The sequence below is a fragment of the Chlorocebus sabaeus genome, chromosome 23 (genome assembly GCF_047675955.1).
Source record: "Chlorocebus sabaeus isolate Y175 chromosome 23, mChlSab1.0.hap1, whole genome shotgun sequence".
Taxonomy (NCBI): Eukaryota; Metazoa; Chordata; class Mammalia; order Primates; family Cercopithecidae; genus Chlorocebus; species Chlorocebus sabaeus.
Genome location: NC_132926.1, coordinates 46,146,743 through 46,173,827, shown reverse-complemented (window position 1 = coordinate 46,173,827; position 27,085 = coordinate 46,146,743). Strand labels below are relative to the sequence as shown.

At 37.4% G+C, this 27,085-nt stretch overlaps 1 protein-coding gene across 1 annotated transcript; it reads left to right on the top strand.

Moving 5' to 3' along the window:
• Positions 1 to 10,847: 10,847 nt before the first annotated feature.
• Positions 10,848 to 22,527, top strand: FBXL21P (F-box and leucine rich repeat protein 21). Its single transcript, XM_073010675.1, has 6 exons — positions 10,848 to 11,127; positions 13,435 to 15,836; positions 17,013 to 17,379; positions 17,842 to 17,964; positions 20,899 to 21,070; positions 21,422 to 22,527. Exons 3-6 carry the CDS (start codon positions 17,014 to 17,016, stop codon positions 22,063 to 22,065), a joined length of 1,305 nt encoding a protein of 434 aa, XP_072866776.1. The 5' UTR covers positions 10,848 to 11,127; positions 13,435 to 15,836; position 17,013; the 3' UTR covers positions 22,066 to 22,527.
• Positions 22,528 to 27,085: the final 4,558 nt, after the last annotated feature.

The window sequence follows — 27,085 nt, the reverse complement described above, 5'->3', positions numbered from 1 at the left end:
ATCTTAAAATATGTCAGTTTTCATAGATTGTAAATTAACATAGAAGGACATGCCATAAACAAACAAATCAAAATTTAGTAGCTTGAAACAATTCCCTGTTCTTTATAGGAAATATCTTCGTGTTAACATTTTCCTTTTGCTCAAAAAACTAAGAAATTTTTATTTTTGGTAATGACTCCTTTTTGAAATGCCCTTTAAAATGATTGATCGCCAGGACATCTATAAAACATGACCTACTAACCTACTTTTACTAGGTGATTTTGAATGACTAACTCTGTTTCTCTTGATGATCCCAGATTTATGTTGGTAATCAAAGTAATAATACAGAGTTTCGACTTTCATAAATAAAATGACTACAGAAAATTATCTCAAGATTAACAAAGTATTCGTATGAAATTTTCAGTTAAACATGGCAATAAAATCACTTGCTTCTTTTTAAACAAAATATATTTGTAGAATTATTTTCCCTGAATTTCAGGTTTTAAAACCAAGTAATCTGCAAAGTTGGAAAACATGATTCAATGTTACATTTTATTTTAAATACATTGCAATGTGAAAGCTTTACTAGAAGAGCAATAGAAAAAGCAATAGGTTAAAAATCATTTTTCTTCCTTATTTTAAAAAGTGATAACTTCAGATCCATGAAGCTGTGCAAAAAAAAGTCTACCATAAACCAGAAGAACATGTTATTAATGAAATCTTGAGCTCCATACAATGCCCTTGACTTTATTCACTTTCCAACACAGAGTAATGGCTTTGAATCAATGTTGTCAGTGACGACTAAACCTGACCCATTTAGAAATGCTTATTTCATAATTTCCCATTTACGATGGCCTCATACTGCGGATACAGTGCAAAGGGCAGCAAGCTCTTCTGCATTTAGAGACACACTAGCTGGATTTGTGATTTTAAAATGAATAGCCTTAATCTTGAAGCAAAGTTAAATAGCTCCTTTACTAATTTCCTTTAGGGAAAAATGAATCTAAAGAAATATGAAATAAAAACTGCATCTCAAAAATCTTGAGCGATTTTTGCACAGACAAAAATTCTTGACCTATTTAGATAATAAGCTATTTATATTTTAAATAGTAAAAAGCAAATGCTTAAAAGAAAAATGTGGTCAATCTTCAGGACATTAATTAAGTCCACTGCAGGTTTAAATGAGATGAATTAGAACAGAGGGAAATCTTACAGTGTCTTTTTATGCTGCCAAGCTGTTTTGCAGTGTCCAAGGAGAAACATGTGCAAAATGTACCTGAACTTTTCTCTGGGAAGTGGGCAGTTTACATTTTAAGCCTAATACAGACATGATTCAGAGATATTGTGGGTTCAGTTCCCGACCAGTGCAATAAAGCAAATATCTCATTGAAGCAAGTTATATGAATTTTTGGTTGCTCAGTGCATATACAAGTTATATTTATGCTATACTGTAGTCTAAGTGTGCAGTAGCATTATGTTTAAAATCTTTATGTACCTTGATTTAAAAATGCTTTACTGAAGAGAAATGCTAACCATTATCTGAACCTTCAGTTAGTCATCATCTTCTTGCTGGTGGAGAATCTTGCCTTGATTTGACAGCCGCTGGCTGATCAGGGTAGTAGTTGTTGAAGATTGGGGTGTCTGTGGTAATTTCTTAAAATAAGACAACAGTGAAATTTGCACATGGATTGACTCTTCCTTTCACAAGAGATTTCTCTGTAGCATTCAATGTTGTTTAGTAGCATTTTACCCACAGTAGAACTTCTTTCAAAATTGGAATAAATACTCTCAAACCCTGCCACTGCTTTATCAACTAAGTTTATGGAATATGCTAAATCCTTTGTCATTTCAACAACATTCACAGCATCTTCACCACAAATAGATTCCATCTCAAGAAACCACTTTCTTTGCCCACCCATGAGAGGCAACTCCTCATCTGTTCAATTCCTATGAGACTGCAATAATTCAGTCACATCTTCAGGATCCACTTCTTATTCTAGTTTCCTTGCAGTTTCCACCTCAACTGCACTTCCTTCCTCCATGATGTCTTAAACCCCTCAAAGTCATCCATTTAGGCTGGAATCAACTTATTCCAAACTCCTGTTCTATTGATACTTTGGCCTCCTTCCATGAAGCCCAAATGTTCCTAATAGCATCTAGAATGGTGAATCCTTTCCAGTAGGTTTTCAATTTGCTTTGCCCAGATATATCAGCGGAATCACTATCTACGGCAGCAATAGCCTTACAAAATATATTTCTTAAATAATAAGACTTGGAAGTCAATCCTTGATCCATGGGCTGCAGAATGGATATCGTGTTAGCAGGCTTGAAAACGCTAATTTCCTTGTACATCTCTATCGGAGCTCCTGGGTGAGCACTATCCATGAACAGTAATATTTTGAAAGGAATCTCTTTTTCTGAGAAGTAGATCTCAATAGTGGCCTTAAAATACAAAGTAATGTATGCTGTAAACAGATGGCTTTGTCATATTTCTAGAGCACAGGCAGAGCAGATTGAGCATAATTCTTAAGGGAATTAGGATTTCTAGAATAGTAAATGAGTATTGGCTTTAATTTAAAGTCACCACCCACATTATTCCTAACAAAAAAGGCCAGCTGTCCTTTGAAGCTTTGAAACAAGGCACTGATTTCTCCTCTTCAGCTATGAAAGTCCTAGATGGCATTTCCTTCCAACAGAAGGCATTTCCTTCCAACAGAAGGCTGTTTAATCTACATTAAAAATCTGTAGCTGCCTTTATCAACGATCTTGGCTAGATCTTCTAGATAACTTGCTGCAGCTTCTCCATCAGCACCTGCTGATTCACCTTGCACTTTTATGTTACGGAGATGGCCTCTTTCCCTAAATCTGATGAACCAAACTCTGCTAATCTCAAACTTTTCTTCTGCAGCTTCCTCACCTCTCTCAACCTTCACAGAATTAAAGAGGTTAGGGCCTCGCTCTGGATTAAGCTTTGGCTTATGGGCAGATTATAGCTGACTTCATTTTCTGTCCAGACCGTGAAAACTTTCCCCACTCCAGCAATAAGGATGTTTCGCTTTCTTGTCATTTGTGTGTTCACTGGAGTAGCACTTTTTAATTTCCTTCAAGAACTTTTCCTTTGCATTCACAACTTGGCTAATTGTTTAACACAAGAAGCCTAACTTTCAGCGTATATCAGATTTTGACATGCCTTCATCACTAAGCTTAATCATTTTTAGATTTGAATTTAAAGTGAGAGACATGGAACTTATCCTTTCACTTGAACACTTACAAGTCATTGTAGGGTTATTAATTGGCTTAGTTTCAATATTGTTGTGTCTCAGGGAATAGAGACGCCCAAGGAGTGGGAGAAAGATGAGGAAACAGCCAGTGAGTGGAACTCAGAACACACACATTTATCAAGTTTGCCTTCTTATATGGGTGTAGTTTGTGTCATCCCAAACCAATTATAGTGGTAACACCAAAGATCCCAAATCACAGATCACCATAACAGATATAATAATTATAATAAAGTTCAAAATGTTGCAAGAATTACCAAAATGTGACACAGAAACACAAAGTAAGTACATGCTGTTGGAAAAATGGTGCCGATAGACTTGCTTGATCCTGGGTTACCACAAAACTTCAATTTATAAGAAACACAACATCTGAGAAGTGCGATAAAGTGAAGTATGCCTGTATAGCATTACTTTATCTCACCACACTGCCAAAAATAAAGATTCTTTATTAAACAGAAAATATTATTGGTAGAGTTTACCTGTATTTTTTTTAACAATAAGATACATAAACAATTTCACTGTAGAGTTCTGAAATGATGTTGAGTCAAATACAATTTGATCCCAGTGTAGTGAAGAGTTAACCTTATCCAAAGAGAGGTCTGACTTTTGCACTTGGCTCCTAGGAGGTGATCTCTTAGTCCTTGGAGTGTCTTACCTGATAGGAGTGTCTTTGTTTACCTGGGAACCTCGGGCCACATGGGACAGTCTAATAATGTGGTTTATGGTGGAGGTTTTGGGCTATGTGATATCACTTTGACCTCAGGGGTGAAGAAGGCTGGAAACTAAAGACCAACCACACACAGGCAGTCAACCATGTCTATGTGACCAAACTCCAACGACAACATGAAAGAGCTTCCCTGATTGACAGTACTCCATTGTGTATTGCCATACATTGTTGCCTGGAGAAATTAAACACTGCTCATGATTTCGCTGGAAGAGGACACTTGGAAGCTCTACATATGGATTTTTTTCTTTTTGGTATTCTTCTCCATGCTTCTCTTTCCTTGGATTATTTTAATCTGTATCCTTTCACTGTAATCAACTACAACCATGAATATAACAGCTTTCCATGAGTTCTGTGAGTCCTTCTGACAAATTATCACATTTGAGGTTGATCTTGAGAATCCATAAGCTCTGAAGTTGGTGTCAAAAGTTCAAGCTGTCTTGAGGGTTTCCCAGAAATGTCCAACATGCACCACCGTCCCCCCACCCACCCCACCAAAACTGAGACATCTTTTTATATGTGAAAATATTTTTAGTGTAATCTTTGTTGCACAATTTTACTTGTAACAGTCAGTACAGATGTTCCCAAACATTCCAGGTTTCTTCCAGGCATAAGGTAGACAGCACTTCCTCACCTAATTTAAGTTAGGTGTTGTCATTTTAGCTAGCTTTGGCCAATGAAGTAAGAACAGAACTGACATACAGTTAGAAGTTAAGGTGCGGTGTATGCGCCCCAGCATCTATTTCCCATGGCCACAGACTATTTTTCGAGACAGTGGCTGCTCTAAAATCCTTGGTCTCAGAATGAATACAACAGGGACGAGAGCTTCTAGCTGAATTGTGACAGAAATGTAGCATGACTGAGAAATAAACCTTTTTTGCATTAAATCACAGCCGTTTGTTATTTCAGCATAATCTAGCCTATTCTGACTTAACCAAAATCTTTGTTTGCTCAAAGCTCAATAATAATACTTTCTTTAAAAGATCTGTACAACGATGTTCTTTTTTGTATCACAAATGGCATATTGTGTATTCCTGTATTGTAAAGTATATCATAATTATCTGACCAACATCATTTTAGGTATGGTTCTTTCTATCAAAATCTAATATATTTATACCAATAATTAAAATTCTAGAAAAATTTTCCATAATATTCACAGAAATGCACCAAGATACATGATCTTCACACCCTACTTTATAATAGTAAAAACTAAATGTACAGCAATAGAAGAAGGTTAAAATAATTACAATGTTTCCATATAAGGAAATTTCTCATTTGGCCATTACGAAGTATGAGGAAGAGATTTCTCATTACAACCAAGATAGAGAAATAGATTGTCCCTCTGCATAAAAGAACAAAAACACAAAACCAGAACCAACCAACCAAACAACAAAATCAACAAAAAACAATACACAAAGTATTTGAAACAATGACTTTTGTAGGAACACAAAGGGAATGATCTTTTTCCTCCTGGTCATTATATAGGTCACAGCCAACATCCATCCCTATGACAACAGGTTAACAAGAGAAAAGCATAACAAAGTTATTTGATCATAGCTTTATGTGATCTGGGAATCTTCAGAATGAAGACACAAAGGTGCAGGGGAGTTATCTGATTTTTGTTTAGGTTTGATGAAGCAGGGACAGTGTATAGAAATGTAATTTGATGAACAAAAGTGTATGAGCTAATGGTAATAGGCTGATTGGGAAAAACCTAGCAAGGTCTGTTTGATTAGGTTCTTCCTAAAGAAGAAATATGGTAGCATTTCTTCTTCCTGGGTATAGGGTAGGACCCTTCTGGAATGAGGATCTTAATTTCTTTACAGCCAGCTGTTACCCAAAAAGGCAGAGGAAGGTTAGAGCAACATTTTTAGGTTTTGTGGTTGGCTTTGGGGAAAACGGTTCTGGTTTCTATGACCCACCTTGGGGAAGAGGAATTCTAGTTTTTATGGTTTGCCTCAGGGGAGTATGAGGTTTATGGTTTGCCTCAGGGGAGTATGAGGGGTGAGAGACAGAAGGGCAAAAGATCAGAGAGAAACTTTGCTTTTGAGGCTGCTTCTAAGGTCTTCACTTTGGAGTCATTTTCAGAGCCCCAGTGCTTTTAAGAAACAAGACATCAGGCAACAAAAGACAAAGATCTCCAAGAGATAAGAAACAAATGAGATAAGTCCTATGATTACCCCTATTTTATTGCCTTAAAAGAATGTCTAGTCTGCTACACAGAGAGGGGGAATCCAGACTAAGTTTAGTGGACACCCTGAGTTTAGGAACTGACAATACGCTGCTAAGGCAGTACTTGTGGGTATATTTATAGCACTGCATGCCTATGTTAGAATAGAAGAAAGGTCTCAAATCGGTGAACTCAGAGTCTACCCTGAGAAACTAGAAAATACATAGCAATTTAAATTCAAAAGAAAGGAAATAAAGATGAGAAGAGAAACCAATGCAATATAAAACAGAAAAAATAATAGAGAAAATTAATTAAACCAAAGGCTGGTTCTTGGAGAAGATTGAAAAAATTGATAATCCTTAAACCAGACTGATCAGATAAAAAAGAGTGTAGACACAAATGACCAACATCAGGAATGAAAGAGTGACAACATTATAGATACCACAGACATTAAAATAAGAGAACATTATAAACAATATTATGTCTATCAATTTAACAATCCAGATGAAATGGATAGATTTATTTAAAGATATAAATTACCAAACCTCCTTTAAGAAAAAATAGACAACCTAACCCAATAGAAGAAAAGCCCTATATTTGTTAAAGTAATTGAATTTCTGGTTAAAAGCCTTCCCACAAAATAAACTCCAGACCCAGATGGTTTTATTAGTGAATTCAACCAAACATTTCAGAATAAATAATACCATTTCTATATAGACTCTTCCAGAATTGAATAGGAGGAAATACTTCTCAGCTTGCTTTATGAGGCTTGTATTACTTGATATCAACATTTTACAAAGATATTACTAAAAAAGAAAAGTACAACCTAGTATCCCCCATGAACCTAGATGCAGAAATTCTAAACAAAATTTTAGGAAATTGACTCAAACAACAGGTAAAAAGGATAATAAATTATGATAAAGTAAGTCTTTTGCCAGAAATGCAAGGTTGGTTTATCATTTGAAGATCAATGTAGTTCATCACTTTAATAAACTAAAAAGGAAAACAATAAGATTATTTCAATTGACACACACAAGTACTTCACAAAATCTAACATCCATTCCTCATCTAAAAATTCTCAGCAAAGTAGGAATAAAAGAGAAGTTCCTTAATCTGATGAAGAGCATCTATGCAATATGCATATCCATGCAATATGTCAATGATTAAAGATGAAGCATTTTCCCTCTTAGATAAGGAACAAGACAAAAGAGTCTGTTCTCACCTTGATGTAGAAATCAGTTTGGGGAGAATTCAATTCTTAAAAATATGGAGTCTTCAAACCAATGAATGTCATTGATATATCTCGTTATTAATGTTAATTATTTAACATTGTACTGGTGATATAGCGCAAACAGGAAAGAAAAAATAAAAATGCATTTTATATTGAAAGAAAAACTGTCTTTATTCACAAACAACATGACCGTCTATGTAGAAAATCCAATGGAATATATTAGATTCTAATAAAAATGTCTATTAATAAAACTAATAAGTGATTTTAGCAAGGTTGTAGGATACAAGACCAATATAAAAAAATCAATTGCATGTCTTCATACTGGCAACAAACAAATAGAAATTAAAATTTAAAAAACAATACTATTTACCATAACATTTAAAAACTATGAAATATCTAAGAATAGTTCTGACAAAACGTGTGTAAGACTTATACCCTGAAAACTGCAAATGTTGTTGAGAGAAATTAAAGAAGACCTAAGTAAATAAGAGTGCTATATCAATCATGTTTGTTGAAGACACAACGTTTTAAAGATGCCAATACTCCCTAAGAATCCCAGCAATATTTTTGTAGATATTGACAAACTTGTTCTAAAAAAATCACACAGGAATGTAAAGAATCGAGAACAGACAAAACAATTTTGAAGAAGTTGGAGGGCTAAAACTATGTGATTTCAATACAAGTACTTGTTATAAAGCTACAGAAATCAAGACAATGTGATTTTAGTGTAAAGATGGGAAAATATATTAACGAAATAGAACAGAGGGTCTGCAAATACACCTATACATACATGGACAACTGATTTCCCACAAAAGTGCAAAGGCAATTTAATGGAGAAACATAGTAGCCTTTTCAACAACTAGTGTTAGGTAAATTGGATGCAACCTGCACATGAAAAAAATACACCTTGACTTCTATCTTGCACCATACACAAACATTAACTCAAATAGATCATAGACCTAAATGCAAAATCTAAATCTATAAACCATGTAGAAGAAAATATAAAAGAAAATCTTTGTGACCTTGACTTAGAAAAAAATTTCTTAAGTTTAACATCAAACAAATGATCCACAAAAAAACAAATTGATAAACTGGATTTCATCAAAATTAAAACTTCTGCTTTTCAAAAGGCACCATTAAGAAAATGATGCTGGCACAGGGCGCCATGGCTCATGCCTGTAATTCCATCACTTTGGGAAGCTGAGGCGGGTGGGTCACTTTGAGGTCAGGAGTTCAAGACCAGCCTGGCCAACATGGTGAAACCCCGTCTCTACTGAAAACACAAAAACTTAGCCAGGCACGGTGGCACACGCCTGTAATCCCAACTATTCGGGAGGCTGAGACAGGAGAATCTCTTGAACCCGGGAGGCGGAGCCTGCAGTGAGCCGAGATCAAGCCACTGCACTCCAGCCTGGCGACAGAGTGAGACTCCATTTCAAAAAAAAAAAAAAAAGAAAACAAAACAAAATGAGGCCAGACACAGCAGTGGCTCATGCCTGTAATGCCAGCACTTTCGGAGGCTGAGGTGGGCGGATCACCTGAGCTCAGGAGTTCGAGACCAGCCTGACCAACATAGAGAAACCCAGTCTCTACTAGAAATACAAAATTAGCCCAGACACAGTGGTGCATGCCTGTAATCCCAGCTACTCGGGAGGCTGAGGCGGGAGAATCACTTGAACCCAGGAGGCAGACGTTGCAGTGAGCCAAGATTGCACCATTGTACTCTAGCCTGGGCAATAAGAGCGAAACCCCATCTCAAGGAAAAAAAAAAAAAGACATGTGACAGACTCAGAAAAAAAATAGTCACAATCATACATATCTGGCAGAAGTCCTGTATCCAGAATATATTTAAAAATTCTCAAAATACAATAATGAGAAAACAAACAACTCAATTTAAAATGGGCAAAAACATTGAATAGACACTTCACCAACGAAGATGTTCTGTTGGTAAATTAGCTTATGAAATTCACTAGGGAATTCATTATTCACTAGGGAAATGCAAATTAAAACTGCAGTGTGATGCCCCTAGATGCCTATCGATTAAGAAGACTGGTCATACCAAGTGTGAGTGAGGAGGTGGAGAAACTAGAACTCTAATACACTGCTGGTGGGAATGTAAAATAGTCCAACTTCTTTGGAAAACATGTTGACAGTCCTTTTTTAAAGTTAATCATAGACCTATCATACAATGCAGCTATTCTACTCCTAGGTATTAATATTTACTCCAGAGTAGTGAAAGCATATATCCATTTAAAATTGAAAAGTAATGGCAGTTTTATGTATAACACCCTCAAACAAGAAATAATCCAAATTTCTGTCATGAGATGAATGCATAAACAGTTTGTGGTATAACCATATAATGGAATGCTACTTGACAATAGAAAGAAATGAACATTATATGGGCAACAACATAGATATGTCAAAACAATTATGCTTAGTGCAAAAAGCTAGACCACAAGGAAGAGTACACACTGTGTGATTCAATTTATGTTACAATAAGAAACAGAATCTAATCTATAGGGTCACGAAGCAGAAAAGAGAGGAGCCCGAAGGAGGAATTACCGAGCGAAATAGGAAAACTTTTGGGAGATTTGTGTATGTTCATTATCTTGATTACAGTGGTAGTTTCAACGGTGTCACAACTTACCAAATTACACTGCAAGTATGTGGAGTTTGTCAATTATATTTCAATAAAGCTATTTGGAAAAAAAAGTATGAAAGAATCTGTGTATCAATATGAACTGTATCCTTGACAGTAGGCAAAAGAGTAAGTTTCCGAAAGTTACGTATAGCTTGATCTCAGATTTTAAAACGTGAACAAGAAAAAATAAAATCCTTATCTATCACTACACACTTGTTTGCGTATTGGTCTGGTAGTTTACACAGTGCACTATTGAGTGATCATACCTGGGGGCTGAGTTGTATAGCACGAACAAGAAGAGGTGATAAGGTGATATACACACATTTCACTCTGAGCTGTTATCACTTGATACTTAGAAGGTTCCTTTCAATGACAGTTGACCCTTGAACAACACGGGTTTGAACTGCATGGATCCACTTACACATGGATTTCCATACTGCAGATACTATACTACACAGTACATAACACATATAACATACAGCATACGTGTTCATCCAAAGTTTATGTTCTTGGTAAGGCTTCAGTCAACAGTAGGCTATTAATTGTTAAGTTTTGGGGAAGTCAAAAGTTATACCCCGATCGACTGTGCAGGGTTTAGCGCCCCTAACCTGTCTTCCCATTGCTCGAGGGTCACCTGCAATTGTGCATTGATAAAGGGGTGCGCTTCACCGGCAGTAAGTCCCAGAAACCACAAGCGTTGGAGTCACAGGCAGGTGGCCACGGAGAATTAGCTGAAGACCAGCAGGCAGGAAGCCTCTCACATGCTACCTAAGGGGCGCTCCCGGAACCGCAGCCCCCGTGGGAGGAGGGGCTGGGGGCTCAGATCGCCGTGCGTGACTCGGAGCTGTGCCAGGTGGGCGCCAGCTCCAGCGCCGCGGCCTGCGGTGGGAGGCGGCCTCTGAGGAGAGGGCGCGAGGCGGGGCCAGGCGGGGCGGAGCCGTGGGCCGCTGCCGTCTGCGCGCACCCCGGCGCCTAGGCGCTTCTGTGCCCCCCAGTGGGCGGAGCCGGCCTCCTTCGAGCCCGTCACGGCGCCGACCGGACGGCCGGACTCCAGCGCCTTGGCCCGGCCCGCGAACGCCGAGCACGCGCGGAAACCCTTTAAAGGTAGCACATCTTTCGGGTGTCGCGGGGGCACCGCCGGCGGTGGCGACGTGGGGCGGGGTGGGCGCGCTCTTCGGGCCCGGGAGGCGTGTGCTTGCGCCCTGCGCCACGTCTGGGCTGTCACCTGCGGCCCCGCGCCCCCTGGAGCGACAGCTTCAGCCGCCCGGGCCCGGCCGCCCCCGAAGCCGGGGTGAGCGGGACCTGACTCGGGCCGCCAGTGCTGAAGTGCAGCCCCAGGGCGTCCGCTTTCTCGCGGGGCTGGGTTTCCGCAATGCTGGGCGCCCACCTGGCCACCCCATGAACCGCTCGTCTGGCTCTTCGGTGGAGTGAGCCTAGAAAGGGCGGCGTTCGTCCGGTGATCACTGATACCCGAGGTTGCTTTTTGCACGACTGCTTGCAGCTAACTTCGCAGGAGTTGATAGTTACCACAAAGAAATGTCAAAAAGTAGCCTTCTCGCGAGTTGAAAGCGCTCATCTGTGCGCTTTAAGGTGTTCCGTCTTTGTCTTTGGCGAGTGTGCCTTTTAAGACGCTTCCAAAATAAGAAATTGAAGAAGAAATTATGATTATTTTCTCCCGGAAAAATTTTGCAAAAATGATTTCTGGAAACACCTGTGTTCGTTGTTAGCTCCCTTAGCATGCCCAGCCCGAGGCGGGCTCCCCCTGGCTCGGAAGGCCTCCCTGCGGATGGGCCTTGCTTGCTGTCTGCTCCCTTTTCGCTTCCAGAGTCGGAGACGCGACTTCGGGGTCGATGTGGAGAGAGAAACAGATGCCCTTGGCGCCCCCCATTCAGGGATTTTCACAAACTGCCTAGTTCGGCTTTGCCCCTTGCGCCTCCAAAGGTGTTTTCAATCTACATATATTTGGAAAACTTCAGTTTTCATATGATTTATTTAAAAATAAGCATACATATTATGTTTATTAGGAAGTAAAACTTTTCTTCTTAAATAGATATATGCTGATACCACCGAGAGACTTGAGTGTAGAAAATTGCTAAACCAGTGACAAAATGCCAGAACACTGCAAAGATGGCAACTTCTGCTTTAGGAAATATTTGACATAAATATTTTTCATCTTTTGTCTCCTTAATACCTGGGTGATATTTTTATTTGATTTGATATTTTAAAAAGAACTGTAACTTTTAGACTTAGAAGGGAACTTAGAGTCTCATGGGCTGCAAAGTACATAAATCTTTTTGACAGCGTCTCCAACAAATTATGTTTTGTTCGTTGCTTGGATTATATTTAGTAGAAAGAGGTGTTGCCCCATTCTTTTGTTGGAAAACTGTGTGTTTTTACGTGCATTTTGGAGTGCCAGGCTTCGGCCCTCCTGTCCAGGCCATGCTTTCCTTGCCATTGCACTGGTAAATAGGATTCCAGACTCCTTAACATAGACCATCTGCCTGGGGCAACAATCTGATGGCTCATCGTGAAACTTTAGGAAGGAGATTAAATACAGGACATTTAACAGTTATTTCCGTTTACTTTTGCTGCTCCCAACAAATTTATCCACCCGTTTCAGATAATTTTGCGTCTATATTCTGTTATCTGTAGTATTCTCCTATTATTTCTATTATTGTGACCATTGAAAACTTGAAACTATTAAAAGTAACTTTTGGGTATTCATTTCACAAATCTGAAAGAACCTAGTGATGGTGCAGAGGAGAGCTGCTGGCCTTTAGTGAGTTGACTGTGGATGTTCAGTCAGTCTTCATCTCATCTGTCTTTGATAATCTTGCCCTCAAGAATACTGTGGGCAATCTCTTAGATACTTTTAGAGATCCCATTCACGTGGTCACCTGATCTACCAAATTAGAAAACACATCAAAAAAGATATTTAAGTTAAGGTGGTTAGTGGAGCTCTTCAGTGCTAATAAACTTGTTTCATACTCTGAAATTGTGCTGAAGATCCATGTCCAGCTTTCTCTTTTCTCCCTTTTTGGATGAATGGCTTATCACTTGGTGGGGTCCTGTATTCTGGTTTTGTTCCGTACCTGTCCTCAAAATTCTAGTGACTATGAGACAGCCATCACGTTCCTTCAGCAACAAGAGAAGTAATTCATCTGATTCAGAAGACTTCAGTGAACTGATCTGAGATAAGTAGTGGTGCACTATCTTCTTATTGGTCTTAGGTAGCAACTCCCTATTGATATGTCAGTATTATGTCAGTATTCTCACATGAAGAATGGCCTATTGGCACAGAAATTAGCCATAAGTGTAACTCAGGAGAAAAGCTTCTGCATTAAATAAAATTGTGTGTTACCTGATTTGAGGAATAACTAGTAACTTTACTTGTCTTTCTTTTATTTTTAGTGTTTCACTGAAAGTGTGCCCTGGAGTTCCTTTCCCTCTGCTTCTGGAATAAAGGAAGGACAGCCAACCGTGGCATTATCTGGAAAACTGTGGAACAGTAGATGGCAGTGAGGAAATCAAATGGTAGATCCTGAGCTCAAATACATTCTGCTAGCCTGTCCTCCCCAGTTCTACTTTAGGAGTTGGATTCAGAGAGAAATGAAAAATTAACAGGTGGTAGACAGTAGAGTTTTCAGGGAACTGTTTAGTAAATTAATAGGTTGCCTTGTTTACCTCCTCTGTGTAGTTGAGTTTGGTTTACAAAAGTAGTAGAATGTATTTATTTATTTTTACCTTACGACATTTATTCATGATGCCAAGGCTGTAAGTTTTATCCTGCTGTAGACCTGTATTACTATTTTCTTCAATTTCCATAGACTTTCCTGCTAACTCTGACAAGTCATTTTCCTGAAATTTGGCAAACCTCAAAGAGAGTATGACTGAATCAATGCCATCTCTATCACTATATATGAAATGATTTTTAAATATGAAGCATATATTCTGTTAACACAGACTAGTCCAACTATATTCATATGGGAATAATAAAATAATAAAAATCATATGTCTGCCTCTTTAACTGTAATGGTATTATGCGCTGCTAAAATCTGGAACTGGAAGATTTACAAAGTCTATAAACAAATAATTGTGGTCATGAATTCTCTCACATTTGTTGTAGTCTCTCTCTATAGACATTAATTAAAATGTAGATTCTTAGAGTCCATTCACTCTTTGATCCATAGGCTTGATAGAGCCTCAAGAATAATTCCTGGGAATCGTAACAAGATTTCCACTAACCACGCTAGTTTTTTTGAGTTTGTTTTTGTTTTATTTTGTTTTGTTTTTGTTTTTGAGATAGGGTCTCACTCTATTGCCCAGACTGGAGTGCAGTGGCGTGATCTCAGCTCACCGCAACTGCTGCCTTCCTGCTTCAGCCTCCCAAGTAGCTGGGATTACAGGCGTGTACCACTACCACCCAGCTAATTTTTGTATTCTTAGTAGAGGCGGGGTTTCACCATGTTGGCCAGGCTGATCTTGAACTCCTGTCCTCAAATGATGCACTCGCCTCGGCCTCCCAAAGTGCTGGGATTACAGGCATGAGCCACCGCACCCAGCGGGGCTAGTTTTTAAATGAACAACAACAAAAAACAGTTTCAGAATCAATAATTTCCTAACAAAATCCTTCAATATAGAGTGATATATAAAGAGCCTAAGCATAGAAATTACTGGATGTTTATTTATGTATTCTGATGAATGTGTTTTTGTGGTATTTTACCAAGATAGGAAGTGAAATCAAATAGATGTTGGTGAGTACCCCATGGCAACCATTGCTTCATTTCATTGGTTCAGAGTGAACTCTAATCCGGAAGGCTTCCTTAGGTAAGAAAGGCTTGAAAAGGAAATGATCGACTTTTTAAATGGTCGCATATCTTTAGGCTAGACTCTTTAGATTAATGTCTTCAAGCTAATAAAGATCAATTTGTCTAAAATATATTTTACAATATACATAGCTATAAAATTACATGAAATTTTTGATTTGTGGATGAGTATAATCTTTATGCTTTGAAGATTATACAACTTAAAAGAAAATTAAAATATTATTTTTAAGAAGTTACTGGTATTAATATAATACCCTTAATTACTTATTGCGATTCTACTATCAGTGAATTGGCAATTTAATGATATTATTAAATAATTTTAACAATCCATGCCACATACAATGAGATTTAATATATAGCACAGTCCCTCTGTTTAGAACTGCAAGGTAGTTTTCTAACCTGGCATTTGAGTGATGTCTTTATGTTAGCATCACTGGTTTTCAAGTAAAGGATTCTATTAAGGATAACTTCTTTATAAAAACTTAGTGAAAATTTATCCATTTTGTAGATTTCCAAATGATACGGTTACAAGCAAAATGTCAATGACTATGCTCCACATCAGAGTTTAGAATCCAGCATCTGTTCTTGTACCTTTCAGTATTAAGGAGTTAGCATTGAAGAGTAGTAGATCAGGCCTTTTAAAATAGCATATGCTTTGAATTCTTGGTAGTCAGCAGTTTCACATGGTCTACATAGTATTGCTGGACAGGGCCTGAGTCATGCCTGTAACTGGTTTAGTCAGACTAAAATATGTGTAGTAGCTCTTTTGCCTGATGTTTGAGATGCAGCTTTGTAACTATTTTTGCTTCTCATTTCAGTTTTCCAAACCCTAAAGATGACTTTTCATTGTGTTCAATGACTTTACAGGTCATTCCTGCTTCTGGGATCAAACTCTATGTTGTGCTTAAGAAATGTGTCACATCAGACACAGTGAATCACAAGACAGAGATATTTACATATTGCATAAATATTTTATTAGATTTCAAGGTGTGTTTCAGTTATGACACTGAATCTTCCGTGTGTACATTCCTAATATTGCAGGGGTTAAAGGAGGGTTATATAGTTAACCAAAGTTCAGTAAAGTTCAGAACCACTCTTACCATTATTTTATTTTGCCTTTCAAATAATTGTATATATAAAATACTTTGTATTCTTATATAAAATATATGTACAAGATGACCATATATACTTGGACATATCTGGACTTCAAATTTGCTAGAACTTAGTTGCGTCCCAAGCTGGCTAGTATCTGGACATTCATCATTTCTGTTTGGAGAGTAAGAATGTTCATTCCCTGGCTGCTTTACTGGAGAGGATCAGGTGTGTTGCTTGAACTAAGACTTTGTCCCTGCCATATCTAACTTCTCTGCGCTCCTGTGTCCTGGCTGTCATCTGAAAATTGTTGCAGATCATTTGAGTTTTTGTTAGAATTTTGCTTTGACTTAAGTAATGAAAACAGTTCCAAAACTGCACTGAACAATTTAATGTAACAACACAGACTGCAACTAAACTATCTGCTGGTACTTTAATCCTCACATTGATCTTATAGGTACTTTTCTTGTTGGAGATGAGGAAACTGAGGCTTAGAGTAATTTGTTCTGACAAGATCATATGGTTAGTAAGTAGCAGAGTAGGGACTTATCTAGACCTATGCTTTTAATTGTGTTTTACTATCTCCCAGACCTCCCAGGTTTTTATGTATGTGTTTTGTTTGTTTGTTTAGCACAATTGCAATGTGATACTTCCTCCTTTGAAATTAAAATACAATAATTGACTAGGGGAAAAAAAAAAAAAAAACCTGGGACATACACTGCTTCCTTGGACATTTCCTCCTGAAAGCCTCCCAAGCCACCTCCTCCACACACAAACTCAATCACATGCATCCTCTTTTCTTTCCATTGAAACTTATCCCAACTTTGGTCCTAGCATTTATCACTGTATTTCACCATTTGACCATAGGTCTTTGAGAACAGTACTTCTTTATCTCTGTATGCCCAGCACCAGGTAGCACCTATCCATGCGTGAAAGTGGAAGATACCTACTAAAATTGTATTAATTAAACAATTTTTCATTTTCTAATGTTATTCTGTACAGTTAGAGTGCCAATATTTGGTGAAAATGTGAAAAAGCTATCAGACACTGAACATTTTCTAATGTTTACAGAATGAAGAGGAACAGTTTATCTGTTGAGAATAAAATTGTCCAGTTGTCAGGAGCAGTGAAACAGCCAAAACTTGGGTCCTACTCTTCTCTCAACCAGACTCATACACACACGGTTCATCTAGACTGGGGGAGTTTGCCTCACCATGTAGTATTACGAATTTTTCAGTATCTTCCTTTACTAGATCGGGCCCGTGCATCTTCTGTATGTAGGAGATGGAATGAAGTTTTTCATATTCCTGACCTTTGGAGAAAGTTTGAATTTGAACTGAACCAGTCAGCTACTTCATATTTTAAGTCCACTCATCCTGATCTCATTCAGCAGATCATTAAAAAGCATTCTGCCCATCTTCAATATGTCAGCTTTAAGGTCAGAAAAATAAGCATTAAATGGAAACCATGACTTACATTTTGTTAACAATGCTATTGTATATCTAGAGCCTTATTTTGAGGCAGTCAGTGAGTTTTGCAAAGCATTTTATCCGAAGCGGTTTCCTGTTTTTCTAGTTATTTGCATCAATTGAAGTGTAGAACTTGAACTGTAATTGAAAAACTTAAAATGCAGTTTCCGTCATTTGTATGCTGTTATTAAAATTCAGGTAATTGTAAAAGATTTGAAAATATGAAGTGCTTGGAAAGCTAATTTGTCATCATCTCTGTTTTTCATTTTATAGTCTGAGACATTTTGTACGAAGAAAAAATACTCATTTATCCGATAGCTCAAAGGAATGAATAAAATTTTGCAATTGAATTCTACTAAATAATTACATTGCCATTATTTCTGATAAATTATCATCAGGAAATTATTTGAGATTAAAAATTGTCTGTCTAGGTTGACAGTAGTGTCGAGTCAGCAGAAGCTGCCTGTGGTATACTCTCTCAGCTGGTAAATTGTTCCATCCAGACCTTGGGCTTGATTTCAACAGCCAAGCCAAGTTTCATGAATGTATCAGAGGTAAGGATATTATGCGTTTTTGGTGAGCTGTACTAAAATCCCTAAAGACTGCCAAACTAGGCAAAAGCCATTTTTTCCTAAAGACAGACCATCTCCTATTTGTATTCAAAGTACTATTTCAAGCTGTTTTCTGTTGACTAGCACTTATTTTTGCAAAAATAGTTTATGCATGTTTTCATTCTTTAGATGTATTTTGTAACTGTAATCATTGTTCCCACAGTGTCATTAATATAAAATTTGGATATTGTGCTTATTCTATTTAAATAACAATTTGTGTAGTTACTTTGAACATGGAGCATGTAGAGGCAATAGTGGATGTTTTTCCTGGGATTCTGTGGCCTCTCTTTTGGAGGTGGAACAATATAATGTTTAACTAAATGAACCTATGCTTGTTAGCATGATGTTTACATTCATGCAGTAGGAACTCCAAAAGAAAAGTGGCTTAAAAACATGATCAAAGTATATTTCTCTCACATTAAAGAAATTGATAGGTGAGACAGTCCATAGCTGGTATGAAGGTGGTAGGAAGCTAGGTTTCTTCCAGCCGCTCCACTCTCTCCAAGGTGTTTCTTCAAGATGACCATCTGAGCTCCAACCATCCCGTCCTTGCTCTGGGGGCTAGGGTGTTAGAAATGGGGGAAGAAGGGTGTGCCTTCTCCTTATCAAGGAGACCACCCGTAAGTACTACACAGTGTTTTCTGTTTACCTCTGATTCTGACCACACCGGATTCCAGGGAGTCTGGGGAATCTTTGAGCTGAGTGGCAGTGTGCCCAGCTAAAAAGCGGGACTGATTTAACAAACAAAGGAAGAATGGTTGCCAGGAAGCAACCAACCATGCTCTGCCATAGAAACTAATACCGTATTCTCCTCATTCAGGCTTCAACCTGAATGCCGTCTCCTTGGAGAGCCCCTCCTTAACTGTGAAAATGGCACCCCCTGCTCCAGTAATAATGTACTCTACTGTTACATTATTTTTATCTTCTTCATGTCATTCATCAGTACTTGAAACCACCTTATTTTTTAAATGTGTTTATTTTCTTCTCCTTACACCAAACATAAACTCATTGAAGGCAGAGATTTTATTTGGTTTACCATTATAAACCTAGAGTCAGAATAGTGCCTGATATATGATAGGCATTAAATTATGGTAGTTGGTAAAGCTAGCTAATGGACATTTTCCTGTGGAAGAAGATAGAGGAATAGCAGCATCTCTCTTATAAACTGGGTCATGGCAGTCTTCTAGCCAGTATTTCTGCTGGCCTGTTTATCTTCTAAAGGGATGTGCTGAAAAAAATGGGTCATTTAGGGATTAATGTAAGTAATCCGATGAAATTTACCACTTCTACATAGTTATTTCCTTGTTTATGAACTACAGAATCAGATTACCCTGAAATTCTTCTTATATTCTAAAAGCTGTCTCTAATATTGCACATCAGCTTCCAGGGCCAGCTTCTAGGTTAGCTGATACAGTCACCAGAGCTAGATACCAGGAATTAATTAGCAAGCTTCATTTCAAGCTCTGCCTCTACTGTTTAAAGTGAGCTCTGTGGATCTCTCTGAGACTCAGTTTTTTAAATCTGTAAACTAAGGAAAAATAAAAGTATAGCATTTTGCTAAGCATAAATAGTACTAAACTAATACATTGTTACTATAATGAAATATGTACTTTAATAGTTTTTAAAGTCGTCCTTCAGGACTAAAGCAGTCAGTTGAAAGTTGATTAAAGGGAAACTAAACCTTGTGTTTATATTTCCCTAATAATTTTGGCACCATAAAATTTACTGAAGAAGTCTAGCCTTGTACCATTTCAAAATTTGTGTAAACCAGTTTACAATTAGTGTAAATCAATAAGTTTTCTTATAAATTAATGAACATTTATAACCAATTTGGTCATTCTGTTAGGCATAATAGAACCTTTGGTAGAATCCAACTTGATTGATTTTGAAAAGGGAAAAATGATTATGTACAGATTTGGTTTCCAGACTTTCTGTCTTTGCCAAAAGATACTGAATCTGAAAATTTCTGAAGTTCTACTAATTTTCAGGTCAAACTAGAAGTAAGCTTTAGTCTGTCAGTCTTCAAAGCATTTACAGACTTGGATTTACTTTGGATAATTTGCTAGGAAAAGGATGTCACTGAAGATTGTGAAATCTTATAAAATGAATTAAAATCTCATTTATTCATTCAACACATTTTTATCGTACATTTACTATGCTATGTGCCAGATACTATTTTAGGTGCTATACATATGGGAGTGGATAAATCAGATAAAAATTCTGTTTCTTCTAGGGTAGGGGTAAAAAAGATTCAGATAGCAAATATTTCAGGCTTTGGGGGCCAACTAGTTACACCGCAACTACTCAACTCTAACACTGGAGTCTGAAAGCAGACACAGATACACAGACAATATTTAAATAAAGGGCATGACTGTGTTCCCATCAGACAGTATTTAGGGATACTGAAATTCAAGTTTCATGTAATTTTCATGTCATAAAATACTATTCTTTAAAAAATTTTTCCAACCATTTAAAAATACAAAAACCATTCTTTGTGAGCCATAGAGAAACAGACCATAGGCTGGATTTGGCAAGTTGTCTGTAATCTACCAACCCTTGTTCTAGGAAGTAAATATACAATAATTATGTCCTTTTAATATTGAAAACCAAATCCTTAATTGAAGTAATCGGAAGACATTTTTTATGAAATCTTTGAAGCTTCTTTCCCTCATATTTCATTTATCAATTATAAAAAGTATAAAACTATACTTCATTATAAAAATATCTTCTACTGGAAAATGATTCTGTGGAAACAGCCATATGTTCATGGTTCTTACTATGTTATCATTAGCATGTATTGGTATAGTTTTAGTGAATTACTTAAAGCTATACATTTTAAAATAATGTTTTCATAATTTTTTCTTATGGCCATGCAAGTCTCATTTTGTGTCAGCACTTACAGTTGTTTTTATCAACTCAAAATCATTATCATCAATCAAAATTGAAGATACACAGGTGGATGATCCCTCATTGAAGATTCTCTTGGCCAATAATAGTGACACTCTAAGACTCCTAAAAATGAGTAGCTGTCCTCATGTTTCATCTGATGGTGGGTTACATTTTTTAAAGCTAGAATGATACGATATTTTTATTACAATAATAAAGATGCAGTTTCTTTTTGAAAATTATATTCCTATGAATCATAAATTATTTAAGTTTTTTCAAAAGATTTCTTAATCTGCAAGATAGGTATAGTAACCTCCTGAGATATTTTAGTTTTACATATATACATATGATTTTCATGATATACTTAATACCTCCTGGCAGACATGCTCTCAGAAATTGTTAGATAGCTTTTTCACAAATAATGAATAATTAATATCAAATTTAAATTTACAAAATACTGTATTAGGATCAGTATGATTCTTTGTTCTTAAGAATTTTCCCCAACTTCCCACAGGAATTCTTTGTGTAGCTGATCATTGTCAAGGCCTTAGAGAACTGGCGTTGAATTATTACATCCTAACTGATGAACTTCTCTTTGCGCTCTCAAGCGAGACTCATGTTAACCTTGAACATCTTCGAATTGATGTTGTGAGTGAAAATCCTGGACAGATTAAATTTCATGCTATTAAAAAACACAGTTGGGATGCACTTATTAAACATTCCCCTAGAGTTAATGTTGTTATGTACTTCTTTCTATGTGAAGAGGAATTTGAGATGTTCTTCAAAGAAGAAACCCCTGTTACTCACCTTTATTTTGGTTGTTCAGTCAGCAAAGTGGTTTTAGGACGGATAACTCTCAACTGTCCTCGACTGACTGAGTTAGTGGTGTGTGCTAATGGTCTTCAGCCTCTTGATAATGAACTTATTTGTGTTGCTGAACACTGTACAAACCTAACAGCCTTGGGCCTCAGCGAATGTGAAGTCAGCTGCAGTGCCTTCGTCGAGTTTGTAAGACTGTGTGGGAGAAGGCTAACACAGCTCTCTATAATGGAGGAAGTTTTGATCCCTGATGAGGATTATAGCGTAGATGAAATTCACACTGAAGTCTCCAAATACCTGGGAAGAGTATGGTTCCCTGATGTGATGCCTCTCTGGTAATTGGCTGCCAAAGATTCCGAAATTGTTGTTGTTTTTTTAGATCAGTATGATTAGCTGCTTTCTATCTAAGCAAATGTAAATTTTAGAATGTGTTGCTGACATATTTTAGGTCAAATATTTGATTGTTTGCAGTGTCTTAATGGATTGCTGCAGAAACATTTGAAAAAAAATAAGAAATTTGAAAATCAAGGAATTGCTGTAAATAGGGCACAAGCCCTGTATGTGGATTAGATGGTTGATATGCCAAAAACTGCAGATGGTTTCTAAGTAGATTTCTCAGCTTTCCTTGAAGGCATATCGTAGCTTGCTAAGTAAATGTGTAATATTGAACTTGGATTCCGTAAGTTATGTCATTTACTTTATTACATTGTTTTATTTGATTCTATTTTATCTTGGTATTAATGTATTTTATAAAATATAAAATATTTTAAAGCTTATTTAATTATAACATTTTTAGCACTATCTGAGATCATCCTGTGATTCAATAAATAACTTCTAATTTCCAAGGTACTTCAGATTCTACTTTATTATATTGAGAGATGATGGACAGTCGATTAAAATTTTAAAATACTAACTCATTTCATAATGATACTGATGTGAAAAGAGGAGAGATACTCATTCTGATTGTTAGTTGGTACACTATTTGAATAAAGCAGTAAATGCTGCAGGATGTGTTTGGGAGGGAGTCAGCATTTGCTGCCTCCTGCTATGGATCTGGAACTGTGTCAGATCCTCTGCATAAGTGATCTTAGAATTTAATTAGCAACACAGTTAGAACTCCTTAGTGGCTGCTTATTTTCTTGAGGGTGAAGATCTAGCCTTAAAATAACCCACAAGGCCCTGCAAGGTCTGGTCCCTCCCTGCTTCTTTTGCATCATTTCACATCAAGCTGCCCCTTGCCCTTTGGTTCCCATTTCCTCTCAGTTCCTCAGAACTGCCCTACACCTTCTAGTCACAAGGAATTGACTCGTACCTCTCTCTGCCTGGCTTACTCTCTGTGTTCCTCAGATCTTTCCTCTAGCTGTATGTCCTTGATCATGGAAGCCTTCCTGGACACCCGGCCCATTCCCTGCTTATAGGTCAGATCCACGTTGTGCACTCTGTGCTGTGCACTCAGCACCCTGGCTTTACTGTGCGGCACTTATCCCTGTTATAATTCATCACTTACTGGTCTGATTATTACCAGTTTGTTCCATTACACTGTAAACTCCATCAGTGCAATATCATTGCTGGTTTTTGCTCCCTAGAATCGGCCATGCTAGTGGTTTTATCCCCAGAGTCGGCCGTGCTAGTGGTTAGCACATAGTAAGCTCTCAGTAAATTTTACTTGAGTACTTTGGTTTTCAAGCTTGTTCCACGCAGTTCACCCCACAGTATCTTAAATTTCTAAGAAATCAATTAAAGTAAAAAGAGACAAATATGTTCATCACTTTCCAGTTTGGGATATTAGGAAAAAATTACAAGTTTTTTTTTGTTTTTTGTTTTTGTTTTTGTTTTTTGTTTTTTGTTTTTTACCTATTAAGCAATTAGAATACATTGTGATGTGTAAATGGAGGTTTAAAAAAATAGCACTTTTATATCCCTGTATTTAGAGACTATGTTTGTGTGTACATTCTCACCACTGTGCCATGTTATTTCTCACTGTAACATCTGTAAGGCTTCTCATATCTACCTATATGTTCCTCCCTCTCAGAACAGTATTGCTACATTAGTAAGTACTCCATAAATGCTAGTGGAGCTGATTTTACTGGTTAAAAAATAAAACCAATTTCTTCAGGACTGGGGTGGTATTACAATTACAGGTAGTATAATTTATATCTTAAGATTTCAGGAGGATATGGAAGCATCATATAATAGGGGACTTAAAACTGGATTAGAGGCTGGGTGTGGTGGCTCACGCCTATAATCCCAGCACTTTGGGAGGCCAAGGTGGGTGGATCAAAAGGTCAGGAGTTTGACACCAGCCTGGCCAATATGGTGAAACCCTGTCTCTACTAAAAATACAGAAATTAGCCTGGCGTGGTGGCAGTCACTTGTAGTTCCAGCTACTTGGGAGGCTGAGGTAGGAGAATCACTTGAACCCGGGAGGCAGAGGTTGCAGTGAGCCGAGATCGCACCACTGTACTCCAGCCTGGGCGACAGAACGAGACTCCATCTCAAAACAAAACAAAACAAAACAAAAAACCTGATTAGGATAACAGGACAAACAAATAGCCTGATAGAGATGGAGTTGGGGATCAGAGCAGTGGTGGACATTCTGAAGGGATAAGCCTCTGGTCTCACCTGGGATCACTCTACCATGATATGTTCTAGGAGGGGTTGGGAGTATACATGCCTGAATGGTCAGGTGATAGAATGCCAGTGGAGTTTGCACTGAGGATAATGGAGCAAAACAGGGACTAGAAAAGGGAGGTTGGGGGTGAGTTTTTCCCCATTGTCGACTAGTATGGAGAGAGGATGAGTACCATTGGCCTCTTCTACATAGAATGAGAAGTTGCTGCTCTCAATCGTGCTTTTTAGTGGCCCAGTAGTTGAACCTAGTGAACTAAGCACTATAATGAATCTTAGAGCAAAACTCAGAGTAAATCTAAGTTCATGAACTCATGTAAATTACCTTGATTGGCCTGACTTACTGGGTAAGTAAATGGAAGAGTAAAACATTTCTACAACAGCCAAAAACAAGACAAAAACTTACAGAGTATTTTTAATGTTTTATCTAATGAAAATGTCTTTACTTTGGAAGTCTGTGAGAAGTACTGTTTATTTAAAACTAGTGGATTCTAGATAAAGGAATTTGACATTAGATGAATTTCAAACTTCAGTCTTTGGAGAATATTTTAGTTCTGTAAGCAAACTTTTTCATATTAAAAACATTTACATTTGTTAGGTGATTCTGGAGAAGTTTGGATAATTTTGTGGGCAAAAATTTGGTAAACAGAGAGAGTGGGGGAAAGGTCTTACTGTTTGTGCTGAAGAAACGCAAAAATAGGATGCTCATATCTTTTGTTTTTCCTTCCTTGTGATCCTTGCTGGCCTCATTTGTATTGTACCGAATATGGGAGAGGTGAGGCAGGAGACAAGCCAGTTTTTCATAGGTATTTATTATTATGAATAACATGTCACAGAGGCAATAGGCATGTGATTACTGTAATATGCCACTGAGTGTGATAAATGTCAAATGCATGCAAGGATTCTTCCCTTTGTAGCCTGGCCTCTTAGATTGGCCACTTATCTCCTTCTTTTTCTTCTATTAAATTTATCTCTTGCAGATAAAACATTTTCAAAGTAAATATTGATTTTATTCACGTTATTAATGTGTAGCTATCAAACTTGACAGAATATTTAATATCACAATTTTTGAAGTGTATATTATCATCATGGTTACTAATGAAAAGTAAGTTTCTCCGTACTATTACCCCTCGTCATTCAAATCTTTATAATATTTTTATACTTAAGTCAAATGTTTTGACATCCAAACCTAAAAGACAAGCAGGAAAAAAACACGGATTTGTTGTTGCACTAGAGGGCGCCATATTCCAGTTCTTCCTGAGAAAGAAGTCCTTTGGTCCAAAGTTTGCATTTCCATTGAGCAGATGCTGAGGGAAAGGCAATGTCCCTGCTCTACCTTGAGGAATTTCACCATTCCAGGTCATGAGTCTGGTTTTTAAAACAATATCCATATCCACCTGTGTTTTGCCTCCTAAATAATCAGAAGGATGATTATTTAGAAAACTAAGCATAGATTTTGTTGTTCAAATATTTCACAGCTTCTTTTAAAATTGCCTTTAAGAGCTGATGTGGTATTTCCTTTTTGTGTGTCCTCAATGGAGTACAGCATTTATTTTTTGAAAGCCAAATTTCTGGAAACAACCTAAAGTTATTTGGTACCAAGGAGAGGCATATTCAAATCAGATAGTGCTAGATATAGTTTGCCATTGAAAGTAATGGCAAAACCTGTGATTACTTTTGCACCAACCTAGTAGATCTAAGAAGGAGCACTTTGGGAGGCCGAGACGGGCGGATCACGAGGTCAGGAGATCGAGACCATCCTGGCTAACACGGTGAAACCCCGTCTCTACTAAAAAATACAAAAAACTAGCCGGGCGCGGTGGCGGGCGCTTGTAGTCCCAGCTACTCGGGAAGGCTGAGGCAGGAGAATGGCGTAAACCCGGGAGGCGGAGCTTGCAGTGAGCTGAGATCCGGCCACTGCACTCCAGCCTGGGCGACAGAGCGAGACTCCGTCTCAAAAAAAAAAAAAAAAAAAAAAAAAAAGAAGGTGCTAATTGTATGACGTAGATTCTCAACTACCTGAGAGTCATCAATCATGATAACTCTTTCTTCCTGGCCACCCACTGCAAGTCTTATTGCTTCTGTGACATGTTATTCATAATAATAAATGCCCATGAAATCACCTCCCAACTGCAAAACTGTAGCACTGGTAGTAACTTAAATCTTTCTGTGTGATCCTCCCTATCTAGTTATGAGTTAACTAGAGTTCATTATTTTCTTGCTTCCCTCTTTATATGATTTTGTTATATAAAAAGGAAATTGTATTTTAATTTTATAAAAAGAATATCATGTGTTATGTGATCTTCTGGACTTTTGTAAACTTAAAATTACATTGCCATGATTCATTCAGGTCATTATGTTTAGCTGAAGTTCATTTATTGTGACTGCTGTCAACTATTACATTCTATAACTTTGAGATTATTTATTGATTTCACTGTTGATGGTCATTTGGGTCATTGAAGGTTTTGCTGTGAAAAATAGTGATACCATGAACGTTCTCGTACATATGTCCAGATACATAAACGCAACCATTTCTCTAACAATAAACTTCAGTTAATTATGTTTTCCTCTAAAAATCTACACATAAGAATGTAATCGTTCGCTGGCATTTTCTGCATTCCAAACAAATTTAAGCAGAAATTCATGAAGAAATTTTCCAGAATGATTAGTTCAACGTATTCATTTTCTTACCAACTGGCTAAACTCTTAAGAAGCCAGAATTATTTCTGGT

Bases quoted from the DNA above. Each gene is read 5' to 3' on its own strand.
- FBXL21P (XM_073010675.1), top strand. From the start codon at position 17,014: ATGAAGAGGAACAGTTTATCTGTTGAGAATAAAATTGTCCAGTTGTCA. The intron at 17,380-17,841 runs GTCAGAAAAATA...TTGTCTGTCTAG, and splicing joins TTCAATATGTCAGCTTTAAG to GTTGACAGTAGTGTCGAGTC. The intron at 21,071-21,421 runs GTGGGTTACATT...AACTTCCCACAG, and splicing joins TCCTCATGTTTCATCTGATG to GAATTCTTTGTGTAGCTGAT.